Source organism: Pleurodeles waltl, chromosome 4_2 (assembly GCF_031143425.1).
Source record: "Pleurodeles waltl isolate 20211129_DDA chromosome 4_2, aPleWal1.hap1.20221129, whole genome shotgun sequence".
NCBI classification, from domain to species: domain Eukaryota; kingdom Metazoa; phylum Chordata; class Amphibia; order Caudata; family Salamandridae; genus Pleurodeles; species Pleurodeles waltl.
Window position 1 is genome coordinate 816235701 of NC_090443.1, and position 27749 is coordinate 816263449.

Below are 27749 nucleotides of genomic sequence, written 5' to 3' on the forward strand. Positions count from 1 at the left end.
AACTCCTGAGGACAGCGGACCTGCTCCAAGAAAAGCTGCAACTTTGTTTCCAGCAGCTTTAAAGAACCCTGCAAGCTCCCCGCAAGAAGCGTGAGACTTGCAACACTGCACCCGGCGACCCCGACTCGGCTGGTGGCGATCCAACACCTCAGGAGGGACCCCAGGACTACTCTAAGACTGTGAGTACAAAAACCTGTCCCCCCTGAGCCCCCACAGCGCCGCCTGCAGAGGGAATCCCGAGGCTTCCCCTGACCGCGACTCTTTGAACCTAAAGTCCCGACGCCTGGGAGAGACCCTGCACCCGCAGCCCCCAGGACCTGAAGGACCGGACTTTCACTGGAGAAGTGACCCCCAGGAGTCCCTCTCCCTTGCCCAAGTGGAGGTTTCCCCGAGGAACCCCCCCCCTTGCCTGCCTGCAGCGCTGAAGAGATCCCGAGATCTCTCATAGACTAACATTGCAAACCCGACGCTTGTTTCTACACTGCACCCGGCCGCCCCCGCGCTGCTGAGGGTGAAATTTCTGTGTAGACTTGTGTCCCCCCCGGTGCCCTACAAAACCCCCCTGGTCTGCCCTCCGAAGACGCGGGTACTTACCTGCAAGCAGACCGGAACCGGGGCACCCCCTTCTCTCCATTCTAGCCTATGTGTTTTGGGCACCACTTTGAACTCTGCACCTGACCGGCCCTGAGCTGCTGGTGTGGTGACTTTGGGGTTGCTCTGAACCCCCAACGGTGGGCTACCTTGGACCAAGAACTAAGCCCTGTAAGTGTCTTACTTACCTGGTTAACCTAACAAATACTTACCTCCCCTAGGAACTGTGAAAATTGCACTGTGTCCACTTTTAAAACAGCTATTTGTGAATAACTTGAAAAGTATACATGCAATTTTGATGATTTGAAGTTCCTAAAGTACTTACCTGCAATACCTTTCGAATGAGATATTACATGTAGAATTTGAACCTGTGGTTCTTAAAATAAACTAAGAAAAGATATTTTTCTATATAAAAACCTATTGGCTGGATTTGTCTCTGAGTGTGTGTACCTCATTTATTGTCTATGTGTATGTACAACAAATGCTTAACACTACTCCTTGGATAAGCCTACTGCTCGACCACACTACCACAAAATAGAGCATTAGTATTATCTATTTTTACCACTATTTTACCTCTAAGGGGAACCCTTGGACTCTGTGCATGCTATTCCTTACTTTGAATTAGCACATACAGAGCCAACTTCCTACAACTCGTAAACCAGACTTTTCTTGCCACAGAAATGGAAAATGAAAAAAAATACAGTTTCACCTAACTAACTGGACTTTTCTTGGCATATAAACTGAAAAGTAAATGTTTCACATAAGCGAGCTAACGGTGGCCATCAGTGCAAAGCAGACACACAAAGGGAAATAAAATTTCACTCGTAGTGAAACCTGTCGGCAAAAGTGCAATTATCCATGTAACTGGCAAAAGTACAATTAACTATGTACCAGGGTCGAGGTCATGCAAAGTGCTCGACCTCTGCCCAGCGTGATCGCGCTGTGAAAAAAGAGAAAAAGTAGTCCAGAAACAGAACGGAAAACATGGAGCCTCGTATGTTTTCATTACTTGGTCGCTGCGCTCGAGGAGGGCTAAACAATAGAAAAGGCATGACTTATGCATGCCTTTCACTAATGAAAGCAAGCAGATTTTAAAAGGCAAGCCCATGAACCAATCAAAGAAACTGACGTGACATGGGCGTGGTTTAAAGCCCAAAGAAAGATTACAACACGGGACAGAGCGCTTTGCGCTCGCCCGTAAAGAGCAACACAGCAATGACTGACTAAAATAGTAGGTTAATGGCAATTCCTTCAGTGTTTACCTTTTTCTGTAAGTGCCTTTACTGTGTACCTTTCTTTACCTATGCTTTTTTCTAGGCCTTCAATTGGCCTTCCAAATGGTCTATAAGTATATAAAACAACTAACATTCTTTTTTACAAAAACACTGAAAAGCTTGCAAACAACAAATAACTGCTGAATGTTTACGAAAATGTTAAAATAAAAACAATAGAATTACTAAAGAAGGTTTTTAGCCAGGTGGTAACTCTGTAAGAGTAGTGTAGTTCAACAGATATGTATTTCTGGACAGAAGTAGTTAATGAGATTACACAACAAATTACACAGCACTTTTCATGGGAAGATTACAGATAACTAGAGCACTATCAGTGATAGAGTTCAGCACTATCTCTGATCTAGAGATGGGTTTGTCATATCTTATATTTCCATGGCTAATACACCCGAAGTAGTAAACAACAAAGTGTCCCCCAATTACTTGGTTCACACTGTAGTGTATACACTCCCTTTTCTGGTTGCATTTACTTGTGAACTACTACTTTTGGCGTTTGCTATACACAACTATAAACTGGGCGTTGGGATACATATTATGCAAGGGACAAGATGGTACTTCATTATAAAGCAAATGGATGAACTAGGGATATGTCCAAGAACAATTCACCTATATGTAAAATCACAACCCAACCAAGCACTGAAAATGAAGGCAGTTATAGAGTTACACTGTCGCCCAAACACGTATTAACAACAAGGCAGTCAAAGTGGTATTTAATGTTCAAATAAAAATAAATAAAAAGCACATTAAGAGCATGCTTTGTCACTGAAAGGAATGGAAACAGTTTTAGGTGGATGTGATCCGGGAGGTATGCAGCAATTTGTCCGGTCTATTCCTGTGACCTGGGAAACTGATGGACAGCAAGTCTGACTTGATAATGGGCCCATTTAGTGGACATACATCTACCATGTTGCAAGAAAGCCCAATACAATATGGCCACCTCTAATGTTTACTTGTTCAGCACCTGCCAGACTTATATAGAGTTAATTTCCTGAGGATGTTCTTCCTCTTCCTGCCTCCTACAAAAAGATGCATTTGAAACCAGATTCCTCCATCCAATAAAATCAAGAATATTTTCAGAAGTATAGTCATCACTTGCATTTACATTTTTGCTCCCTTTTTTCTGCAAGCTTAGTCTCCACTAACATCAATAAAAGAATTCCAGCTCCTCTGGGTCCTAGCCAGTTCTCTCTCAGTTCTGCCTAGTTTTCCTTCTGCTACCTTTCTGAATCAATGGGCATCACTATGTCATCTTGTACCATTAAGGTTTTCTTATGCCTATGCAGTTTGTTCCTCCACCATTTGTTGTGTACAAAGGTACCAGTGGCTACAGGAAGAAGTCACTCTTTCTCTGGCCAACTCAAAGCAAGCAACAGGAGTGACCACATCATCCAACACTTGTCATCAGTAATGGAACGAAAGAAAACAAACATTAAACAATCTATGTGATTGAATCAAAAGCTCTTCCCACTGTACATATGTCAACAGTACTTTAAAACACACTAAATATGTCCTGGTTTACACAGTAAAGTACGTTTCACATAATGGTATGACAGACTAAGAACTTGCATACTTTGGACATTTAAAGACTGGCCTGAGAAACAAAAAATCTAAATGAGTAAGAAACACAAATAGAGCATGAAACTCATACTTTCTAGGACTAAGTATAAAAGACAGTACACACTGATTATTGCCACATAGTAAATAATGAAATACATGTAGACATATAAAGATGCTATATATGGAAAAGATAACTTATTCTTTTAAGCGGTCCACTTAAGGTAATGATAGGTTTAACTCTTGAGGTCTTGGGTAAGGTACACCCATCTCACACTACGTGTGGGATGAGGGAATAGAGAACGTCTATACCCAGTGCATAAGGCTCCAATCATGTTGTTGGAGAAATCACAATGGCTTAAACTGCATATTACAACACAAAATAAACTTTTTTCTTGAGAAACTGGAACCCTTAACTCTCTGAATGTAAGAACACATAAATGCATGCTTTCTGAGCTATCCATTAATGGTCCCAAGCAAACTATCCAGGGTGAGACTAACAAAAGCTTGGTCTGATACCCAGATGTTTTCACCTAAACTGTGTCAGATCTGTAAGCAAAACTGGCATTTACTAGCAGAGCCTGAGGCTGGATTAATTGGCACAGAACACAAGACAAACCACACCACCTAACCGAAGACCCATTTCCTACAACTGTGCTTGACCAAAGGAGGATTAACTGCTGTTAGAAAGTCTCTGTATCATTGAAAGACCTATGCTCTTGGAAGATCTTTAAAGAGGGATGCTTTTAAAAAGAACAGTCAAAAGAGCTTAAAAGCACACTTTAAGGTTATGTGTTGATTTTCACCCATATTGACAGAACAGTCTTGCAACTATCCTTGAACTGTAGTGCATTTTATCAACTGCAGGAATGCATCAAGTGAATGATTCTTTCTTGAGTGCGTCCCTAGAACTGTTGAAGCCACTTAACAAAGTCAACATATGCTTACTTCACGGCAACAGATACCATGAGGTACAAGCATAAAGAGCTCAAGATAAAGCAACGGTTAGACTACTTGATCCTGGGATTTTGTCATAAGCCAGGCCATAGGTGTTGTAAAACAAAAAACAATGTGAGGAAAGCATGAGCGGAAAACATATGAAATACAAAATATGGTAGAGTTTGTCGTGAACTAAATAAGGACAGTAGAACAAAAGGTCAGTAACTTAGTATCCGATAAGAAGAAACTGATGACGTTAATCTAAGTCAGCGGGTCAAAGACTGCACAGAAAATATGTTGTGTACCTTGACAAACATTTTAAGCACTTTGGCCCAATTAACAATGGTGCTGCAGTGAAATACCTTTCCAGGGTTAAACCGTGCGTTGTCCAGGAACACTCTTAGCTTACTCCTCCTGAAATCCAAGAATAAGTTGGATGGGCTACTAATTTATGTAACACCTCGTCCTCAAAGTCTTTGAAAATCAGACCTTTTTTGACTGGACTGCTGGTCTCATTTATATATGGAGCAAGGCTCCCTAAGAGTGGGTGCCAGGCAAAAAGTAGGAGTAGGATTAGACAACTATGAATAGGACCAGTGAAGACAGAAGAATAAGAACAACAAACTGGAGTTTATGATAGCACTGCTGCTTATATTTATTTTATTATAATCTCATTTTCAAAGACAAAATAGATTTTCATCTTAAAAAACATGTCAACAATCCCTAGCAAAATTACACTTTGGTATACATAATCAGATTAATGTAAAATAGTTTGAAAGGTGTAGTGATAGTTGAGAAGTATCTGATGATAATTAGTGTTAAATAGTAAATTAAATACTTTTAAAGTGGTACAAGTTGCACTCTGCACCATTTCTGAAAACTTCCCCAATGGTTAAAGGAGGTTACTGCATTTTCTCTGGTGTGCAACCTTAGGTAAGTACTCACTGTGATGTGTCCATGCCCAGCTTATGGTCAGGACATCTAATACAACCTTACTATTTGTTCTTAATTTATTTCTGTTTACTGATATAACAATTTACAACAGATGAAAGAATTGTAAGTATTCTCACCATGCACTCTTACTGTTTACCTGAAATTGCTACAGGCTTAGATTCTATTCTTTTCAATCATTAATCAGTTTGCTGTCCATTAAAATGTGACAGGCGTTCTGCAAACAGATGCTTTGGGGACTTCAGCGTGGTAGCCTCAGGTAGTGAAATGTTGTATTATTTGTTCTGTACATCATACTTAATATAAGAATTAAAATCACTATGAGTCATTACGAAGTGTAAACAGTGTATTTAACAAATGCAGGTAATGTTTTAACAGAATATTTCTCTAACAGAAATTAATAAAGTGAATTGGATAAGACTTCACAGAGAACTGTGTTCTGAATTGTGGTCTTTTTTCTTAGCATTGGTGGTAATTCTAAACAATCTATTGCCGCCACTATTTAATATATTTATGATAAAGGCAACTCATAGATGTAAAAATGTGTGTGTTCAAAGTGCTAAATGCTTAGGAAAGTACAAAATTTGCCATATGCAAACCAGCCTGAAATAGCAATAATTTTATCAACCTATTCCATTTACTCACGTCCAGATACATATATCCTATGACATTCAAAAATATAAATTTTCTGCTTGAACTCCCACCTGAAAGGCAAGAATATGATGCAGCTGATTATATTTAAAGAGTATTGAATTACAATACATGTCTTTGATAAAGCTGTATGAAAGGTGCATTACTCACACTGTGCGTATTATTCTATATAGCATACGCACATTCTTGTTAGCAAGTGAAATTGGCACTGTGCTGAGAAAATGGACCAGTATAATAACTCAAATCAGATTTCTACATTTATGTTTCAACAATTACAACTTGTACCATAATGCAGCCATGAAATAGAACTTGTGAGGCTGTATGTTCAACTCGTTATTGGTCCTTAGACTAAAAAAAACTGGAAAAGAACTCGTTTTTTCTTCATATCATTCACCTTTTAAGGCCACACTTTGCCTACTTATTTCACTCAACTCTTAATTAAACCATGGTAGATGGGCCACGGTCTCATTGCTGGCACCGACAGGTTACCACCTTTCAACAGCATTGCGGTCTCGGCAGTAGCAATCCGCCAGGGCAGCGCTGCAAGGAGCGCTGCCCTGGGGATTATGAGCCCCCTTTCCACCAGACTTTGCATGGTGGTCTCATCGCTACGCAATGGCTGGCGTAAAGGGGGTGTCGGGGCCCCATGAGGGCCCATGCACTTGGCATGGGCAGTGCAGGGGCCCCCATGGACAGCCCTGCTGCACATTTCACTTCCCGAATTACGGGCAGTGAAATGCACGACGGGTGCTGTTGCACCCAATGCACCACAACATTGCCGCCGGTTCGATTACGAGCCCACGTCAATGTTGTGATGAGTTTTCCGCTGGGACAGCGGGCGGAAACGCTATTTTCACCCCCCTGGCCCAGCAGAAAACTCCTAATATGGCAGGCAAAATACCTCCATTACTGGCAGTCTTTTGCCTTCTGCAGTTTCGGCGGTGCTATGAAAGGACCGCCGAAGTTGTAATGAGGCCCGGAGTCTGAAAAGGGTAGATCTCACCTAATCATGTAAAGTAAGTAGAGGAAACTGTATAGAATACATAACTAAAATAAGATATTTAAAAAAGCATCAACAAAGGTGCAATCTGATACACGTAGAACATTGATTATTGTCTTTTGGATGCTTTTGTTAAAAGAAAATAAAGAAAAAAGAAATTGGAAAACATCACATGTATTTTCAGTATAAACAAAGCCACACTAACAAAACACAATCATGTTAGGGTACATTCAGGCATTTTGAAACTGTAGAGAATCCTCTCCAAATGTAGGTATAAACTGGTTGCAGAACATATTACACACAAACATTCAGTATTTACAGTCTCTTCAGGGTTCTGAATAATATTGCCTTATTTCCACACTGTGAAAGCTCTACCACTGTTCCCAGCTAAACTCATCCCCCTTATCAAAGACGAGAAAAAAGCCTAAAATGGTTAAGAAAATAACAGCGTTTCCAGCCAACACGAGGCCACAGGCTCCCCATTTGATCTAAAAAAACAAACAAAAAAAAAAAAAAAATTACTTACAATGTAATGACATATTGTTGTTAAATACACAAAAGGCACACAGAGGCACAACTTCTAATAATGAGATGTTCAGTGAAATATGTTGTTATAGGTTTCATATTTGCCATTGGTTATATGTTGCGAAAAGGAAATGTGACAAAGCTTTATGCCAGATAATGTTTTTGGACTGACTAAATTTGTATGTTAGTAACCATGGCAATCCAGAGAATGATGTGGCTGATTTAAGTGATCATTTTCGGAAACTCTAAGTGTTCTTCTCTGAAGGGAAAAAAGGCACCTCTTGAACACCAAATATCCCAAATTAAGATTGCCATTGCAGAAATAACCAGTAATTTACCTGTAAAATACAATTTCCTTGATGGTAACAATAGTTTTGTAGGGCAATACTAAATCAGGGTCACATTTCATGGTTGGGCTGAAAACCAAATCTTGAAAAAATATTTTGTGGCTCAACAACAGGCAGCATCTGTACGACTAACGATGACATAGGCAACAAGTCACAATATCCTACTCTTTGACAAACATCTTCATATTCTGTTTTTCAGAGAAAGTGATGTCCAAAGACAGGATGTAACGTTTATTTGGTATGCAACTATTTTCATCTTAATTTGTTCATGGGTAGTTCTCTTCAACTCGGAGGCGATAAGGTGACCTGTGAATGTGCAATGCTACAATTCTTATTAGCCACCAATAGTTACACTCAGTTGCATCACAATCTAGTGTTTTCATACTTGGACCAACCACACACATATATCTTTATTGGCCCTGCTCCTATATGGATAGTATAGGTCAACTTCCAGGGCACGTCCCTTTAGACCAGGAACACAGGCAACACAGTTTGCATCTTGAGGTATATGTAAAATATGAACTAATAATATGGAGAATAATTCATAAAAGTTAAATATATAACTACAGCTGGATAATCATGAATAACAGGGATGTTCTTCACCAAGGAGGTCTTAATGACATCAAATACACAATGAGAATTGAGCTTGGGTTGTCTACAATGTCACTCAGCGCCTTTAGGTTAAAATCATCCTCGTTATTCACTTTTTACCCAACTACAATTGTATATTATTGATGGTCTCTCAAAGAAACACCTCTCTTTGCATGATCACCCCCAATTTTCGGAGTGATGTTGCTGGTTTTTCCACTTTATTGCACAGAGGCCCTGCTAACCAGGCCCCAGTGTGTGTGCTCTGACCCTTAAAACAGGTTTATAATTGGTTAATCCCCAACTGGCTAGTTAACTTACCTGTAAAATCTTAGTTCATGGTACCCTGTGTATCCAAAATCTGTAAATTAAATGTCACTAGTGGACCGCAACACTTAGTGAGCCGTCACTGAAGTGGCAAGATAAAACATGACTCTAAGGCCTGCCACAGCAGCCTTGAGGGCAGTTGCAAACTGTAATTTCACCTTGTTAGAATCACGCTTTTAACAGCCCTAAACCCTCCTTTTAAATAGCAGCAGGTTGCCCCTAAAGCAGGCGTTTACCAGCTTTAAGACAGATTGCATAGTTTTAAAAGTAGGACATATGTATTTACTGCTTTTCCAAGCTCTTACAAAGAGAAAAGCCTCAAAACCATGTTTTCACTGTAGCAAAGCTGGCTGTGCCATGAGTTACTTTATTACACTTTGCCAATCTAACTTCAGATCGACACTAGCTAGAAAATTACTTCACCACTAATATTTATAATTACAAAAAATTACTTAATGCTAAAGTCAAATTTTATCAAACTTTTGCAGAAATAGTGTCCTTACAGGCACCTGCTGGGGGATGTGCCCAGCAATTGCACAAGCTTCAAAGGGGCAGGCCCTGTCACAGGCAAATGTAACTTACACCTAGGCCTATCCCCTACATTGTCCAGCTAGTCAGGATAGCACCAATCCCAGTGTTGGAAAACCCTGTTCCACAGCTGGGGTGTGCCCAGACCTCTGTCCACAGGAAGAAAGCTTTTATACAAATGCACTGTGGGATTATTTGGAGCCAACCCCCCAGAGAATTATGCCAATATGGTAGGGTTGCCCCTGGGAACTTTTTATATTAGTCAGGGAGTCTACCCCTGCATACCTTATTCACAACACACCTAGACCTGTGGAAGACAGACGGCACCTGCTGCTGAACCTGTGAAGAGAGACCCCAATGGCTGGACCTGCTCCCACCATGTACCCAGGACAAATAGGTGGACTCTAAGGGTCAGATGGCTGACCTCCTGTTCAGCTAAAGGACAGTAAAAGCTGCAAGAATCCTACTTTTTCCAAATGCCCTCCTGACCATTTCCAAATGGATTTTTGATGGACCTGCTGGTGGCTTCTGGGAGATTGAGTCCTAACCCCCAAGTGGTGCCCACAAGGTCAAGGACCATATGTTGGTGCTAAAGTGAAATCCCCTGACCATACATAGATGCAAAAATGGTCATTTAGAAACTTTTATCAGACCTTTTCCTCCACAAAAAAAAATCAGTCGACACCAGAATGATCAACACCAAAGCCACTGCTTTCAAAGTTGAATCACCAGTCAGATTCAACTCACTGGCTTCTCCCGCTGAAAGGATTTCGACTTGCAGAAAGATTTCTACGTTCAAACTCAGAGGGGCTTCTTCTAAGCCCAAGTAGAATAGTATGTGACCACTGATGAGACCCTCCAGATCACAGATTCGTCCACTCAGAGCTTTCCCACCATCAATGACAAATGTACCAGGTACCAGGTACGAGGCTCACAGAGAGGACCTGCACTTCATCAGGCCTCCATTGCTGAACCCTCCTTCTGGACCACGCCTGCAGCTCGACCCTACTCACGATGCGTTGGCAAGAACTTTTCTTCAAAAACCATTTCTAAGTCAGATGTAAACTTCCCACTGGGACAAACCTAGTCCTTGTACCCAACTAGCAGTAGATTGCTGTGGAGCCTTATTTTTGACTTGGACCCTTCCTATCATGACCAGATAACCTTCAGTGGCACATTGTGCTTTTTGGCCCTATTGTGACTTAAAATTCTAAATATTATATCACTGGTTCTCTACATCAGATTTTTGTTGTTTCGTTATCTGTTTCTTTATTAAATTATTCTCTATTTTTATAAATTGGAAGGGTATTTTTATACTGTTTCCTACGTTTTAACTGTTTTGGTACTGATAAATGCTTTACATATTTTTCCTAAGTGAAGCTTTTCTGCTCTGTGCTACAGCTAACAACAGTTGAGCTCAGGTTTATATTATTAAACTACTGAGACCTATGTGATACAGAATTGTGACATTATTACTTGGCGAGGATGAACTAGTTATCCACATTATTACAGTATATATATAAATATATATCCTACTGGCAGTTGCATGTAGGCAGGGTTAGGACCATGATTAGATAGAAAAAGTATTTTGTGACTTGCCTATATCGTTAGCACCGTTTGATGAACCTTCGCGTATTTTCCCCCAAAAAAGTGTCCTGGTAATTCTTGTTGCGCATGGGAAGTATTGAGGTGATCCAGCAAACAGGACCCGAGAAAAAGGGGCGGTCAACAAACATGCGTTTCCATTTTAATTTCCATAGGAGTTTTGAACCCCACTACAGCCCTAACTGCTGAACGGAATGAAACTAAATTTGGCAGAGAGGTAGCTTTTGGTATGCGGATGACATGTTTGTTTAGCTGGTGTAATTCCATTCAGAAGTGTAAGAGAAATTAAAGGAAATCAAATTTGTATATCTGGAGTCGCTGATCCATCATGATGTTTTTGCAATTATCATGGCGAATTCGCAAATGCACACCCCAACAGGAATGCTGTGATTAGCTGACCGCAAACTGACCAGAAAGTTGTTGCTGCCATTTTAGGCAATGGGACATGGTCCCTGGGGCTGAAACATAAAATGAAAAGTGGTATAAGGGGTAGGGTGGAGGTACCCTGACCCCAGGGCTGTGATATAGGGGTCTTTGAGGATGAAATTAAGACCTTAAAATTATTTTTTTCATGATGTGCGATATTCACAAATACATCGCGGTGCTCAGCATGGCCCCCCCATATAATACTGCAAATAAGTTGCAGATATCTGCTAAAAAATAAAAAACATTCACAGATTCATTCATACACTCGGGTCCTCATATAGAGCTTGGTGGGCGGCAGCCCGCCAAACTCTTTAGGACCAGGGGTGTGGAATTTAATAAAATATCTACTTGTCCAAGGGAGAGGTTGCTCCTTAAATCTACTTGTCCTGTAAAAAAAATCTACTTGTCGCATTGGTGCCATGTAGTGCGGCGACAAATGATGGCAGCAATCTCAATATGTAAGAGCTCTGATAATAGCCTCTCTGATTATGCCATGGCTACTACTATAGTAGGGCTTGAATACTTACAATTTAAATCCCTACTTAAGCAATTTCCTTATTTCTTCACCTTTCCGCAGATCTAAATACTGGGGCTGGAGGAGGTAGGAAGCAGTAGTTACAGGGCTGGAATACCATTGAGTCTGCAAAACTACTAACTTGCATGTTTTAAATATTTTCACCAGCTCTTCTCTTATCTTTAGCCATAATGAGAAAGGTTAGAAATTTACTCCTCACAATGGCAGAAGTGGTTCTTCCAGGGTTGTGAAAAAGGTGCTGGGGGAAAAGTGAACTTGTAAACAAATGCTTGATTGATTTTCACATAAGCAAATCTACACATGCAAATTTGCTTGTGCTAAAATACAGTTCACAAATATTTTCTAGGAGTACGATTTCCTGGTCTACTTCTGTAAGTTCTTGTGACTTCATGAAAGCAACTAATTCAAAGACATATACCATGGGTGCACTTTTGTTAATTTCTCTAAGAACTGGGTCCCTAATTCGGTCTGGCATTAACAAAAACATTTTGGTTTTTATTAAACTTCTATTTCTCTATCAGCTGGCTTTACTGTGAGTGATCACATTCTTCTCTTCCGCAAGGAGCATATTGGCACACAAAGTAGTTTTGTTCAGTGCCAGAAACTACTGTGGCAATCAGTGGCATAACAAAACTGGAGGGGCCTCTTCTGCAAAGAACATGGAGGGGCCCCCACCTCCAGACTCACTCAGGGCAGGTGCTGTGATGTGGAGCATTCTGGAGGGGGTCAGCGGCATCTTTGTTACACCACTGTTGGCATGTGAGATTTTAACACAAAAATCATTTTTTTTCTTTTTTCCAGTGTTTGTTACAATGGTGAGGTTCTGGCAGATCCCACAACAATAAAGTGTTACAAAAGCCATGTCAAAACAAGACACGCATTGACAAGACCAAAAGACTTCCTAAAAAATGTTGGACCAGTTGGCTTTGCCAGTGCTCGTTTATTACCATGCTTCCCATAATCCTGTTAAAAATGGTTACACTGATTTTCCATTAGCAATATTTTTTGGAAATAGGAGCATGCATGAACACATTTTACTAAATGACGCTTCAAAGAAATGGCAACTAAAATTTCATAGTAGCAAAACGTTTTTTTCCTGCTTGCATTTTTTCTGAACATTTTATTTTGAAAGCAAAGAATCATCACTCTTGCTTACAAGCTTCTGCAAATATTTGTATCTAATCAGAGAGCATTCTGGGAGCATTGTACTTAGCTACATTTGTAAAATTTTCAAACATGTGTGTACACTTTTTGTACTGGAACCAGTGTCAGTGGTACAGTGACCTTAAAACGTGTATTTACAGCACTCCCCATAATAATGAAATCTTTTCATTAATGAACCATAAATATAATAATTTGAACAGCAATAACATATGGACACACATTACCTCAACTGCAGCCAGGTCCCTTCTCTAAAAACTGGCAGCCAAATGGTTTGTGCTGCAGAGAGTTGACCGGCGGCAACCTGGAGGTCCTAGTGTGGAGGCTGGACCGCTGCTTTGGCAAAGGTCCGACCGCCACTGCGAGTCTGCCGGTCCCAGGACACCAGACTCGTAATAAGGTCCTAAATCATTCACTGAAGGAAGCATTGAGACTCTTATGCACCTATGCACAGACCCACTCGAACCGTCATTCACCCACTCAGACCTCACGCCAGCCACTCAAAGACCCAATTAGACACTTACAAACCCTTTCACAGACCCACTCATATACTGATGCACCCACTCACAGACCCATTCACTTACAGACGCACACGCAGTCCCTCACGCACCCTCTCATAGACCCACCTGGACACTCACCCACCCACTCACAGACCCACTCAGACACACTTACAAGCACATTCACAGACACACTCATGCACCTATTCACAGACCCACTCATTTGCTGACGCACCCACTCACATACCCTTTCAGATCCTCTCACACCCACTCACAGACCCACTCAGACACACTTACAAGCACATTCACAGACACACTCATGCACCCATTCACAGACCCACTCATTTGCTGACGCACCCACTCACATACCCTTTCAAACCCTCTCACACCCACTCAGACACTCACACCCAGTATTACTCCCAGACACCCTCTTACACCTACTCTCACACGAAGACAGACACTCTCTTATCCGCATAGACCCTCTTACATCCACTCGCACACCCAGAGACACCCTCATACCTAAGGAGAAAGAACCTGCAGCCGGTGTGGGGTTCGATTGTTTTAGGGGGTTGTCAAGTGAATACTGTTGTAAACTTGATCAATAAATAAGGAGTGAGAAGGAATGTAAAAGAAATGTATTTGTATTTGTCTTCTCACTGGCCAACTGCATGTTGATGGTATTGAATGTTGCAATTTATGTGCCTCAACCACATAGATGTTGTCAACGTCCATTGAACAAGCTCGCATTTTGAGACAACTGTAAAATTACTGTGTTGTACTACAATGCCGCCACTATGTTGTGCCTTTTTTTTTTTACTTCTGTATGGCTTACCATGCGTTTTTTTTTTTATTATTACGGACACAACACAATAATAAATGCAGACTTTTCAGTTATGCGTTACAGAGGAACAATACGTTCACGTTTTCAAGACGGACTTTTTAATCTCTAAAGGTGTTTATAAAGCTGCAGCGCCCTCTGGTGGATTATTAGAATAACCAAACCCGTGAACAGAACTGTAAAACTCAAGTAACAAGCCTAAATCAAATTCAGAACTCACCAATCCAGCTCGTGCAAGAACAATAGCAAACCCAAAGGCAGAAACGACAATTCCCGTTGTGAAGAAAGAAGCCAGCTCGCTGCAGGCACTGCTAGAAGCATCCGAATCTCCACTTATCCTCTTGGAGATGAAATATGGAATTGGGCTGATGACGTAGAAGAGCAGAACAAACATCGGCCAGTATACTCTATGGAGTGACAGAACCACATATACAACACAATTAAACATGCAGCTTAATTTAAATGGGAGCAAGCCTTTACTCTGTAGGAATGCGCGTGCAGTCACATCATAAACACCCACAATAAGGCGCATTTGGTAAAATAAAAAACACGCTTATTAAAACAATACGCACACAGACCTAAGGTTTATCCTGTCGGTCAGGAACTGATAGGCTGTGCAACAAACTTGCACCTTACGACCCGAAACCTTTCATCAGCCTATCAGGTTCAATTCATTTTAACACCCAAAGGCTTTACTCAACTCCAAACGCAAACTATTTACAAAAATGGCAAAGACTTAAAATATGTACGGTTAACTGTAGAAATCAACGTGAAAAGTACTAGCGTGCCCTTCCGCTGGACACTGCTTGAAAAGGTGACATTTTGCGAAATGTTTCCAGTAACTGTTTCAAACAACCTACGAATAAGCGAATGGAGATTGGGGAGAGACAGTGATTACACCATGGGAGTAAGGCAGGGGTGAGTAGTGTCGCACGCTGTTGTTTACAATATGTATGGAACCACTAGCAAATTCTTTACAATGCATCGGACACAGTGAAACTATACCGAAGGTCTGATGATTTTAAGTAATGAAGCCGTCAAATGCTTTACATTATTTAATGAGAAAAATATTTTGCAGTAAGAATATGAGAATAGGGTTTGGTCCAGCTCTAATGGAAACAAGAGAAACAGTCCAGCCTGAACCACCAGGCCAGGTCATCTCTAGATGAGAACACAAGCAGGACCAACTCTAATAGGCTGATGGCTATTTCCAAACATGGGTCGCATAGTGGGCAAAAAAAATATGATGGACTGGAATTAATATCATGAGACTCATTCCAGTGCCCGAGACGTTTGTAAGCATTCCACCATTAACTTTTGGTTTTAACACCAATCTATAGCCCCACACACTGTCTTAAGTTCCATATTGTTGTGCAGCATTCTCCTCTCACTCCAAAGACCTTCTCTTATTTGTTAAGAAAGTTTCTAGATTAAATGGGTAGTAAAATTAAACGGATGACTCAAGCAGTCAGCATTTGCCTGCCTGTCCTGTGCACCCTTCTGATGGTTTTCAAAGATCCCAAGACTGATTTCAAGTTCAAATCTTGTCCAGCCTATCAAGTAATGTAAATGTCCCACTTATACTTGAAAATCAGGGATCTCTTCTACCTTAAATTCAGGGATTCCCCTCATTTCTGCAGGAGTGCACATTTTTTATGATTTCTTTTCTAATCAATAATGTATTAATCATGATGAATTAACATGTGAAAATAGGTGACTTTTGTAAATGGTCACAATAATTCATTTTGTTCTCTGTTTAAGCAAAACTTCAGTTAAAATCGTAGTTATTTTCCGTTGCTCAATGCTTACATAAAAGAGTGTGATTAATAGCTTATATATGTGTAAACAGCTACCCCTAGTGGGTTGCTGCATTATGTCTTACAAGGTCACATTTATTCCGTCATTACAAGAGTTTGACTGTTCTATTGTTTGAAATTGTCACTAATATTTAGTTTCTTACTCAAGGGTGGAAGCAAGTGGGGGGGCGTGGCTAAGATGGCAGACGAAGCAGATGTTTGAATCTGTCTCTGCGCCTGGCCCGATCATAATCCTGTCGATATCCGGAAGGCCTGTAAGGATTTGACTGGCATGGAGCGCGGCTCCTGCAGCCATTGTCAGCCACGCTGCGGCATCTGTGGAGTGGGACAGCCACCCAGGCGATTCGTGCCTGTGACAGGCCTGGGGCCTGCGCGGAGGTGCCAGGCTGGGAGACGCGGGCTGCCAGAGCGAGTGCAGGACAGAGGCGGGTCCTGAAAAGTGTTGCCAGCTGTCGTGCGTGGGGTCACGAGGGACCCTGCAGCTCTGCGACATGCTGGACTTTTTGGTGGTGGAAGCTGGCGGTCGAGCGGCTTGCCGGGCAGCTGTGTCGGACTGCTCGGGCACGGGACCATGCTACACTGTAGACTGGCGAGGAGGTACGTGGTGGCGGTGCCCCGGGGCCGGCATCTGTTGCTGTACTGCAGGGTGAGCTGGCGGAGGCCCGGTGGGGGCCTTTTACTGTGATTTGGCTCGGCCCCCGCCTTCCCGCATGAACTGATCTGGACACTTATATCAGTGTTGCCGGTGCGCCGCCTCCTGGGCGGACGAAGGAGACCCCCCCTCGCCCGAGGATCCTGTGCCCAGTGCGGGGGGTAGACCTTTCCCTGCTGCGTGCAGAAGTCAAGCCCCCTTGTCTGATCCTGTCTTGATGAGGGGCTTGGGAAGAACAATTTGTGTGCCACAGAGAGTGCAAGCAGTCCGTGTCTTTCTATGGCATCGTGATGGGGTATAACAAATCAGAAAAACACGGCATGGATGGCCCAGCACCACGCACGCAGACGGCGCAGAATGACTCTGGGGTCCCTCTGGATTTTCAGGTGACGGCCATTCTAGCGGCACACACACAGAAGTTCGATTACATTCTAAGTGCAGAGCATTAAATCTACTCTGGAACCTAAGATTGACACCTTATGTATCGATATGGGCCACCTGCAAGAGGAACAAAGGAAGTTGAAGGATCGCGTTGCGTCTGCTGAGGGCGAGGTTGCAGAACTGCGCCCTCCTTTAACGAATGCCACTCAGCACATCAGGGACTTGAAGAGGGAGGTTTCGCACCTACATCAACGCCATGAGGACCAAGAAGGGGGGAGCCCATCGCAATAACATTCGGGTGGTGGGCCTGCCTGAACAGGAGGGGAGCCCCAGTATGGACCTGTATATGGAGCATTGGTTGGCCCAAACGGTTCCCCAAGGTAAACAATCATCCTTTTTCTTAGTGGAAAGAGCGCACAGGGTCCCAGGCAGGCCTCCTCCGCCGTGGCCCCTCCTCGCCCGGTGGTGGTGCGTCTCTTTAACTACAGAGGCAGAGATCACATCATACAAAGGGCTCGTAGTGGCGGCCCATGGAGAATCGCCAATGCACAGGTGAATATTTACCCCGATTACACGCTGGAGGTACAGCGCAGACGTACCTCCTTCCTCACTGTGAAACGCATGCTGAGGGAGCACAACTTTAGATACGCTCTCCAGTTTCCGGCAACCCTCAAGATCATAACGGACACTAGTTCAATTTTCTGCACCATACCGGAGGAAGCCTGGACATGGCTGGAGGGAAATGGCATAGCTTCAGGCCCGCCACAACCACCTTCACGCTTGGCGAGGCGCGGGCCAAGGAGGGGCCACTGGGATAGTGCCCGGCGCACACGGGCAGCCCCTCCGCTGAACAAGCTTCCATGGAAAGAGATTGGGCGTGCGCGGAGATAGAACGGTGTGCGGGCTCCCCTTCGTCGTCAGTGAGGAGCGACAGGATGAGGTCTCCCCAGATTTGGAAGCAGAACAGGTCTGAGCAATATTGGGCGGCGGCCCAACAGTGACACCAGAGACTGCAGAGGATATGTTGTTGGGGGGGGGGGGGGGGGGGGCGCCTGGTGGAACGGACCCCCCAGACCCAGGAACAGCATTACATATGTGACAGGCTTGTCAACGTTGACTTTCATCGGGCCTATGCAGGTTTAAAATGCCTACCCCCTTCACGCTTGTGCTCCAGGTTAATCTTAACTGCTCGTATTGTCTATGCTCCCCCCTTTCCCTTTACACCTAGGTGCAATCATACAAGAACAATAATGTTTCAGTTGGGTATCAGTATTTCAGTGCTATTGTCTATCCACCAATTCTTGATGCAGCCTGGGAAAAGTTGTTTGTTGTTATATTTATGTTTTTTTCAGTGGGCTTGTTTACGGGTGCATGGGTGGGTGTGCTGGAATGTGCGGGGTGGTCTACATGTTGAGGGATGGGAGCTGGGGGGGGGGGGAAGCAGACTGCTCTCTGGTCTGTCGATACGTGTATCCCCTCCTCCTAACTGCGACTCACTGTTCACACACTTAGCTACATGTCACAATATTCCTTCATGACATGGGGTTAGCAGGATTTAGTAAACAGCACAAAGTTTACCAGTTTCTCTGTCGCCATAAGGTGCATGCGGCTCTGCTCCAGGAGACGCACTTCACTGCCCCGGACCTGGGACAAATGCGCAGAAACTGGTGCGGGTCCATGATAGGGACAACATACTCCATATATGCCAGAGGGACCTTGATATGGGTGGCCCCTGGGGTGTCGATACTACATACCAAGATAGATCCAGAAGGGCGTTTTGTTATATTGGAAGGAACCTTAGACGGAGCACCGCTTTCCCTAATTTCACTATATGCCCCTAACGCTAATCAGAATGCATTCTTACAGACACTGTCCGTATCCCTTCTCCTTAACCAGGAGGCACCATGTTATTGGGGGGGGGGGGGGGAGGGTGGGGGGTGATTTCAATGGTACTCCTTGTATTGACTTAGACAGATCCCGCCCTCTTCTACAGGGAGCCCAATCGATCGCGCTTGCACACCAGCTTTGCCTTTGGTCCACAAATAACCAATTGCATGATGTGTGGCGTAGCCTGCACCCAACTGGACATGTGTACTCTTACTACTCTGGTTTACATGTTCTGCATACTAGGATTGATTTGGTGCACTGCAACACTGGCGCATTATTGAAAGTCACCAGCGCGGAGTACCTGGGACGCACATTATCTGATCACTCTCCCTTACAATTGGGGATACGTTGGAACCATGCTCCTCCCAGTATCCCAACCTGGAGAATGCCTGTGACGGCACTACAGGGTGATGCATACAGAGAGACCTCGAGAGGACATAGTAAATCTTATTTTGCAATCAATGCAGGCACGGCGTCAGATGTGGGGACAGAGTGGGGCGCCTTTAATGTGGTGATGAGGGGCCACACAATAAAAACGAATTGCGGTACAGCGCTACTATTGCGCTGAGGGTTCGGTGATCTTGAGTCCAAGCTGCAACATTATGAGCAGCTCTTGCCCACTGATGTGAGGGCAGCTACGCCATTGGCAAACACTCGGATCATTTGTCAACAGACCTTAGACAAGTTGACTCAGCTCCATTACACTGAGACCTAGCTCGCAGACATGCCGAAGGGGACAAGGTGGGGAAATTATTGGCTTGGCTGCTTCGCTCAGAGCACGCCCAATTACTAAATACTGTGTTACATGGTGGGAATGACCAAATGCTGAACACACAGGAAGAAATGAATACGGCATTCTTTGAATATTACTCCACACTATATGCAGCCTCAGTATCGGGGGGACCGTGTTGAGGCGGAAAGGTTTCTGGCCCCACTCCACTTGCCCAGGTTGTCTCCTGTAGACAGGGCGTCATTGGAAGCTTCCCTACAGCTTACAGAGCTCGAGGGGGGCTATAAAAAGTATGGCATGGCGGAAGACCCCTGGCACAGACGGATGGCCGATTTAATTTTATGCTGCATATCAGGCAACGTTAGCCCCTAAAATGCTGGCAATGTACAATTCACTGTACGATGAGGGAGCCCTCCTGTCTTCCCTGAGGGAGGTGACGTTGGTGGTCCACCCTAAACCAGGCAGAGACCCTTTACGACTGGGATCATACTGTCCGCTATCATTACTTAACACCGATTATAAGTTATTAAGGCGTATGCTGGTGGACAGACTTATCCCCATAATCACAGATTTGGTTCACTCTGACCAAAACTGATTAATCCCGGGCAGAAGCACTTTTCTTAACCTCCGTAGATTGTTCTCTATTATGGACTGCGTGGGTGAAGAGAAAAACGAATCTGCGGGGCTTCACTAGATATAGAAAAAGCATCTGACACACTGGAGTGGAGTTACCTGTTGCGGGTTCTACAACAGCTGGGCTTTGGTCCCAACTTCCTGAAATGGATAACTCTATTATATCAATCACCTATAGCCCGGGTGAAGACGGGCGCGGTGATCTCCAAGGCCTTTATTATCGCTCGTGGGACACGCCAGGGATGCAATTGAGAGCGCCTGACTGGGGACTATATATGGGAGGGATTTGGCAAGTCGTGTCGCTGTGGCGGCCTTGCCCCATTTGTTGGCACTGCTGCAGGAGTTTGGCAAGGCATCCGGCCATCAAGGTAAATTGGGCGATGTCCTGCTTGTTCCCTCTTACGCTGTTGTCCATGGCTCAATGCGAGCAGTCACCTAATACCTCCCTTTCGTGGGCATGTGATACCATTTAAATATCTCGGGGTCAGGATCTTCCTCGAGGTAAAAGATTTAATAGACACAAATATAGGTGGCGTTCTGTTGGGAGCGAGGTCTTCATTACCATTTTGGACTTCTCTCCCACTCTATTCCCTAGGCAGATTGGCTATCGCTAAGATGCTGGTGCTCCCAAGATTATTATACCACTTCTCGGCTCTACCGATCTTCCTTGCGAATAAGTGGTTTGCGGAGATGCGCTTTCCTTACAGCATTGATATGGGGCAAGGGCAGAACTCGCGTGGCATTAAGCAAACTTTATGCTCCCCTGTCGTAGGGTGGCTTGGGTGCACCAAACTTTGAGCACTATTATGCAGCGGCTCAGCTCCAATGGGCTTACAGGTATCCGGCCATCTTGAAACTTAGTCATTTTAAACTTAACTCTTAGATTATTCATGTTTTCAGAGTGACTAGGCTTAGAATTTTTCAGAGTGACTAGGTTTAGAATCATAGTCTAGTATTGATTTCAGGAGATATAATTTTCATATTGTGTGTTCTAACCTTTTTCTTACTACAGGTCTCCTTCCCAGATGTTCCCTTCCTAATCCCCTCTTCAACTCTCTCAGTCTCTGTGATTTATCTATCAGAGTCTTGGAGCTGTTCAGTGGTGGACGTGTTGGGAAGGTGCACAGACCAGACTGTGACAGAATAGTGAGCCCACAAATTATTATCCTCCTGGCTTGTTTATGTTCTCAGCATGGCCAAGCTTGACGGGTTAGTCAAGGCTATCACCCAGCTCCAAGCATTGACAACTAGCTTAGCAGAGAGAGTGAGTCAGTTGCAAGATAAGGTAGAGAAGAAGGAACAAAGTCCCACAGGTGTGTCTTGGCCAGGTACTTCTTCTCAGGCTTCTGGAAGTAATCCGATTTCCCTAAATGTTCCTTCTGCAATTCCTTTAGCTCCCCCAGAACGTTTCTCAGGTGACCCTTTGAAAGCGCAATCTTTCCTGGTTCAAGTGGAACTACACTTCACCTGCAGACCAAATACTTTCCCCGATGCCCAGTCCAAAGTAGCTTTCTTGTTATCATATCTGTCTGGGGATGCAGCTACTTGGGCAATTCCTCTTGTGCGTAAAAATAGTCCCTTGTTGTACAACTGGAGAAATTTTGTTTGTGAATTTGAGAGAGTTTTTGATTGTAGAACTGTAACACAGTCAGCAGATCGTGAATTATTAGATTTACGGAAATATTCATGGCGCGTTCATGCTAACAGAGACTCAAGAACTCTGAAAGAAAGAACGCCGGAACCAATGGAAATTGGAACCATCAGAAGAACTTTGACCAAAGATGAAAAGGACCTACGCAGAAAAAATGGACAATGTCTTTATTGTGGGCGAAAAGGTCATTTTGCCAAAGACTGTCCAATCAAACCAAAGAACAAGCAAGGTCCAGTTCAGAAGGTCGCAGCCAATGCACCAGTTGAGTTGGAAAACTAAAACACCCAAGATGCAGAGAAGGGTTGCTCTTGGGTGTCACCATGGACCCTTCACAATCTAGACATCTTAATCTGGAAATAAGAGTTCAGGTCAAGAAAAAGATCTATTTAAAAAAAAGCTCTAGTCGATTCTGGGGCTACTGGGAACTTTGTTGATGTCCAATTGGTTCGTGCATGGAGGATGCCATGTATTGAAAAGAAGACCCCAGAAATCATCCAAGCAGTCGATGGAAAACTCTTGACTTGAGGTCCGGTAACTCTTCAGACTATCCCCTTGTCGATGATTTGTGAAGATAAGAATCAAAGAAAGAAACATAAAGAGAAAATCATCCTTGACATGATCTATGCTTCCCAATATGGGATTATCCTCGGCTTGCCATGGTTAATTCATCACAATCCAGAGATCAATTGGGCAGAACGAAAAATCGTGTTCTTATCTGCGCTATGTAACGAACAATGTCTCCAAAAGATTCAAGCACCAAAAGTTTGCTTACATAGCTACTGCCGCGGAGAAAGAAATTCAGCTGCCCAAACAGTATTCATCTTACAAAGATGTATTTGATGAGAAAGGAGCAGAGACTCTACCTCCTCATAGATCTTATGACTGTCAAATTGATCTAGCCCCAGGTGCGATACTTCCAAACTGTCGTGTATATGCCCTGTCAGAACATGAAAATCAACATTTACGAAAATACCTAGATCAATTTTTGGAGAATGGCTTCATTCGACCCCTCTAAGTCTCCTGCAGCTTCGCCTTTGTTTTTTGTTCCAAAAGCTAATGGAGAACTTCAAACTTGCATCGACTATACGGGTTTGAACAAAGTCACCATCAAGAATAAATATCCTTTCCCCTAATTCCGGTCTTATTGGAACAAGTAAAGAGAGCAAAAATCTACACGAAGCTTGACCTTCGAGGTGCTTATCATTTGGTCAGAATGAGAGAGGGTGACGAATGGAAAACAGCATTCAAGACAAGATATGGCCTTTTTGAATACACCGTCATGCCTTTTGGTCTGTGTAATGCTCCAGCAGCATTTCAATTTTTCTTGAATGACGTTTCTTAGAGAGTACCTCGACATATTTGCCATAGTCTACATCGATGACATTTTGATGTACTCAGACAATGAAAACGAACATGTCCAACATGTCAAGAAAATTCTTGCAGCCCTCCGAAAACACCATTTATATTGCAAACTAACCAAGTGTGAGTTTCATGTTACCACAGTTGAGTTTTTAGGGGTTAGTCTTACCCCTCAAGGTATGGTGATGGCAGAAAAGAAAGTAAAAGCCGTATCTGATTAGCCCACCCCAAAGACTGTTCGTGATGTACAATGTTTTCTGGGGTTTGCAAATTTTTACTGGAGGTTCATAAATCATTTTTCCCAGACAGTGGCTCCAATCACTAAGCTACTAAGAAAGAAAGAAAAATGTGTATGGTCCCCAGAAGCTGATCAAGCCTTCTCGACTTTGAAGGAAGCTTTCTCCACTGCCCCAGTCTTGACTCATCCTGATGCGAATCAACCTTTCATAGTGGAAGCTGATGCTTCAGATGTAGCAATAGGAGCCGTCCTATCACAACAAAATAAAGACACTGGTCAACTTCATCCTGTAGCTTATATGTCTCGGAAGTTGAACGAAGCCGAACAGAACTATGTCATTGCTGAAAAAGAGCTTCTGCCGATTTGTGACGCCTTTAAAGAATGGAGACATCATTTGTTGGGTGCCAAATACACTGTCACAGTATATACTGATCATCGTAATCTTCAATTCATGAGTTCCGCCAGACTTTTGACCCCTCGGAAATTACGCTGGATGCTTTTTTTTGCTGAATTTGATTTTGTAGTAACCTTCTGGCCTGGTAAAGATAATCGCAAAGCTGACGCCTTGTCCCGTCAAGAGTCTACCACGTTGCCTGCATTTCAAGCCTCCAGAGCTATCATTGCTCCTGACAAGGTTCTATGTATCATAAAAACTGAAGATTTCTTTGAAGAAATTCGCAACTCTTTCACTGTTGAAAAATGGCAAACATGGGCCCAAGCAGATCCCAAAAAGTCAATCAAGCAAGGTTTACCCTTTCATGACGCTCGTTTGTTCGTACCCACTACCAAACTTCGCAAGATAGTGTTTCATTGGTTGCATGTTAAACCTACGGCAGGTCACCCAGGTACTCCTAAAACTCTTGAACTGATCCAACGCTATTTTTGGTGGCCTACCCTAACAAAAGATATAAAAGCAATGGTCAACAACTGTGAAGTTTGTGCTCGCATTAAAACAAGTCATTCAAAACCAAAAGGGTTGTTACATCCACTTCCAACCCCAAGTCGTCCATGGCAGCACATTTCTTTAGACTTTATTACTGGTCTGCCAGTGGTTCAACAGCATTCAGTAATTCTGGTGGTAGTAGATAGTCTCACGAAATATGGACATTTCATCGCCTGTAAAAAATTCCCCACTTCTAGTGAATTGGCAACTATTTTACTGAACAGAGTGGTTCGTTATCATGGACTGCCAAAGGTTATCCTCTCCGATCGGGGGTCACAATTTTCCTCCAATTTCTGGAAGACATGGTGTAAAACACTCCAAGTGACATCTACGCAATCTACTAGTCACCATCCTCAAACAGATGGTCAAACGGAGAGACTAAATCAGACTTTGAAACAATACCTACATGCCTACGCTGAAAAGGCACTTCATTCTTGGACATCTATGCTCTGGTTAGCTGAGTTAGCTAACAATAACTCATTCCACACTTCTATTGGCGTTACACCCTTTTTTGGTTTATTTGGCTATCATCCTGACACCTTGCCCATCACAATTCCTCAATAAAATTCTCTTACTCCAGCTGTGTCAGAAACCATTCAGCATTTACATCAAACCCAGAAACTGATTCAACAGCATTTAGAAAAAGCCAAACAAAAATATAAAAGGCCTTATGACCAGAAACATTGTGAGGGACCGCAATATCAACCAGGTGACAAAGTGTGGCTTTCCACAAAACATATAAACTTCAAGAAGAAGCATGTTTAACCCCAAATTCATAGGTCCTTATACTGTCCTTCAGCAAATCAATCCGGTGACCTATAAACTACAATTGCCCAGATCCTTACGGATTCATCCAGTGTTCCACACTTCCCTCTTGAAAAAGGCAGTCCAAAAGGTCCACCCTCATCCAGCTCCTGTTCTACTACAAGGGGAAGAAGAATACGAAGTCAAGAAAGTGTTGGATTCTAAACTGAGAGGGCGTAATCTATGGTACTTAATCTCATGGAAAGGTTATGGTCCTGAAAGTAACTCATGGGTTTCCGCATCTGATGTTCATGCTCCAGTACTTGTGAGATGCTTTCATCGTCTTAATCCAAGCAAACCAGGCCCTAGAGCGTGTCTGGGAGAGGGGAGTACTGTCAACACCAGAGCAGTACGCGCTCTATTGGCGACAAAAATGCAAAAACCCAGCACTGTAAAAACAACGTAATTTATGCATTGTGCTGATATGTTGCGGTTTAACCTTTTGCATTGCAGAGTTCAATCCTGAAAACTTATTTTTAATATGCTTACAAATACTGTTCCTTTGCAATGTATTGCTGCAGGTTTTCAGAGTGTGTTAGGGTGTGGCCCCTTTCCAGGGCGTTCCAGAGATTTTCCCTGCAACATGCCTGGGTGTGGTTCTGGGCTGGGCCAAGACTCTATAAAAGAGAGCCAGCCCAACTCCCAGTGCTCACTAATCAGAGGTCCCGGTGCAGAGCAGCAGCTTCTTCCTGAGCTCCTGTCCCGGCGGCCTATTTGGATCTTCCAGTATTCTGCCCTTCATCCTTCATTGGTGATCATTGTTCCAGGCGGTAAGATGGTGGTTGGACTGTTCCGACACCGTTATTGAGAATTTTCATATTCTTGGTTTAATTCTTAAATGAGTAACAGATTACTTGTGCGCTACCATTTCTTGACATTTATATGGTAGTTTACAAATAGGCAAGATGCGCGATTTGTTTCATAAAGGTTTCACTTTGTTATTCATTGCATGCTACCATTTCTTGACATTGGCATGGTGGCTTAAGAATCGGCAAGACGCGCAACTCGTTTTATGGTGTTTAAACATTGTTGTCCATTGCGCGCTACTATTTCTTGACATTTACATGATGTTTTACAAATTGGCAAGACGCGCAACTCGTTTCATGAGGATTTAACTTTGTTGTTCATTGCGCGCTACCATTTCTCGACATTTACATGGTGGCTTAAGAATCAGCAAAAAAAGCACGATTCGTTTCATTGTACTTTGATCTTGTTATTTATTGTGAGCTGTTATTTCTTGACATTCACATCGTGTTTTACGAATCGGCAAGACGCGCGATTCGATTAATGAGGAGTTGACTTTGATATTCATTGCGTGCTACCATTTCTTGGTATTTTACATGGTGACACTCGAATCGGTAAGACGCACGATTCTCTCCTCAAGTTTATTTCATGTTGTTTATTGTATGCCACTATTCTAAGATATTCATTATGTAATATTCGAGTGGACAAGTTATGTGATTTGTTTCCTGAAATCCATATTGTGTTATTCATGGTGCACAATCCTTTTATGGTGTTTACTATATATATATATATATATATCTGCAATATGCGCAATTTGTGTTGAAACATTTTAAGAGTACACAGAAGGCCAGAGTTTCTAGATGCAATATTGTATGGTCCTAGTATACATTCTCAAAACAGGATTTATATGACCCTTAGAGGTAAAATAGTGGCAAGAAGAGATCATTCTAATTCTCTATTTTGTGGTAGTGTGGCCGAGCAGTAGGCTTATCAGAGAGTAGTGTTAAGCATTTGTTGTACACACACAGGCAATAAATGAGGAACACACACTCAAAGACAATTCCAGGCCAATAGGTTTTTATATAGAGAAATATATTTTCTTAGTTTATTTTAAGAACCACAGGTTCAAGATTTACAAACAATACTTTAAATGAAAGGTATTTCACTCAGGTATTCTAGGAACTTTGAATTATCACAATAGCATGTACAGTTTTCACAAAAATGGAAATAAGCTATTTTAAAAGTGGACACAGTGCAGAAATCAACAGTTCCTGAGGGAGGTAAGTAAATGTTAAGTTCACAGGTAAGTAAAACACTTACAGGGTTCAAAGTTGGGTCCAAGGTAGCCCACCGTTGGGGGTTCAAGGCAACCCCAAAGTTACCACACCAGCAGCTCAGGGCCGGTCAGGTGCAGAGGTCAAAGTGGTGCCCAAAACACATAGGCTTCAATAGAAATAGGGGTGCCCCGGTTTCAGTCTGCCAGCAGGTAAGTACCTACGACTTCGGAGGGCAGACCAGGGGGGTTTTGTAGGGCACCGGAGGGGACACAAGCAGGCAC

General features: G+C 43.1%; 1 protein-coding gene across 1 annotated transcript in view; it reads right to left on the minus strand.

Moving 5' to 3' along the window:
- Positions 1-5003: 5003 nt before the first annotated feature.
- Positions 5004-27749, minus strand: part of LEPROT (leptin receptor overlapping transcript) — a 41839-nt gene continuing 19093 nt past the window's right edge. The window contains exons 3-4 of the mRNA XM_069232493.1: positions 14573-14759; positions 5004-7463 (exon numbers count right to left, since the gene is read on the minus strand). Coding sequence (XP_069088594.1) covers positions 7347-7463; positions 14573-14759 — 304 coding nt within the window. The 3' untranslated portion in view covers positions 5004-7346. The remainder of the gene's footprint in view (positions 7464-14572; positions 14760-27749) is intronic.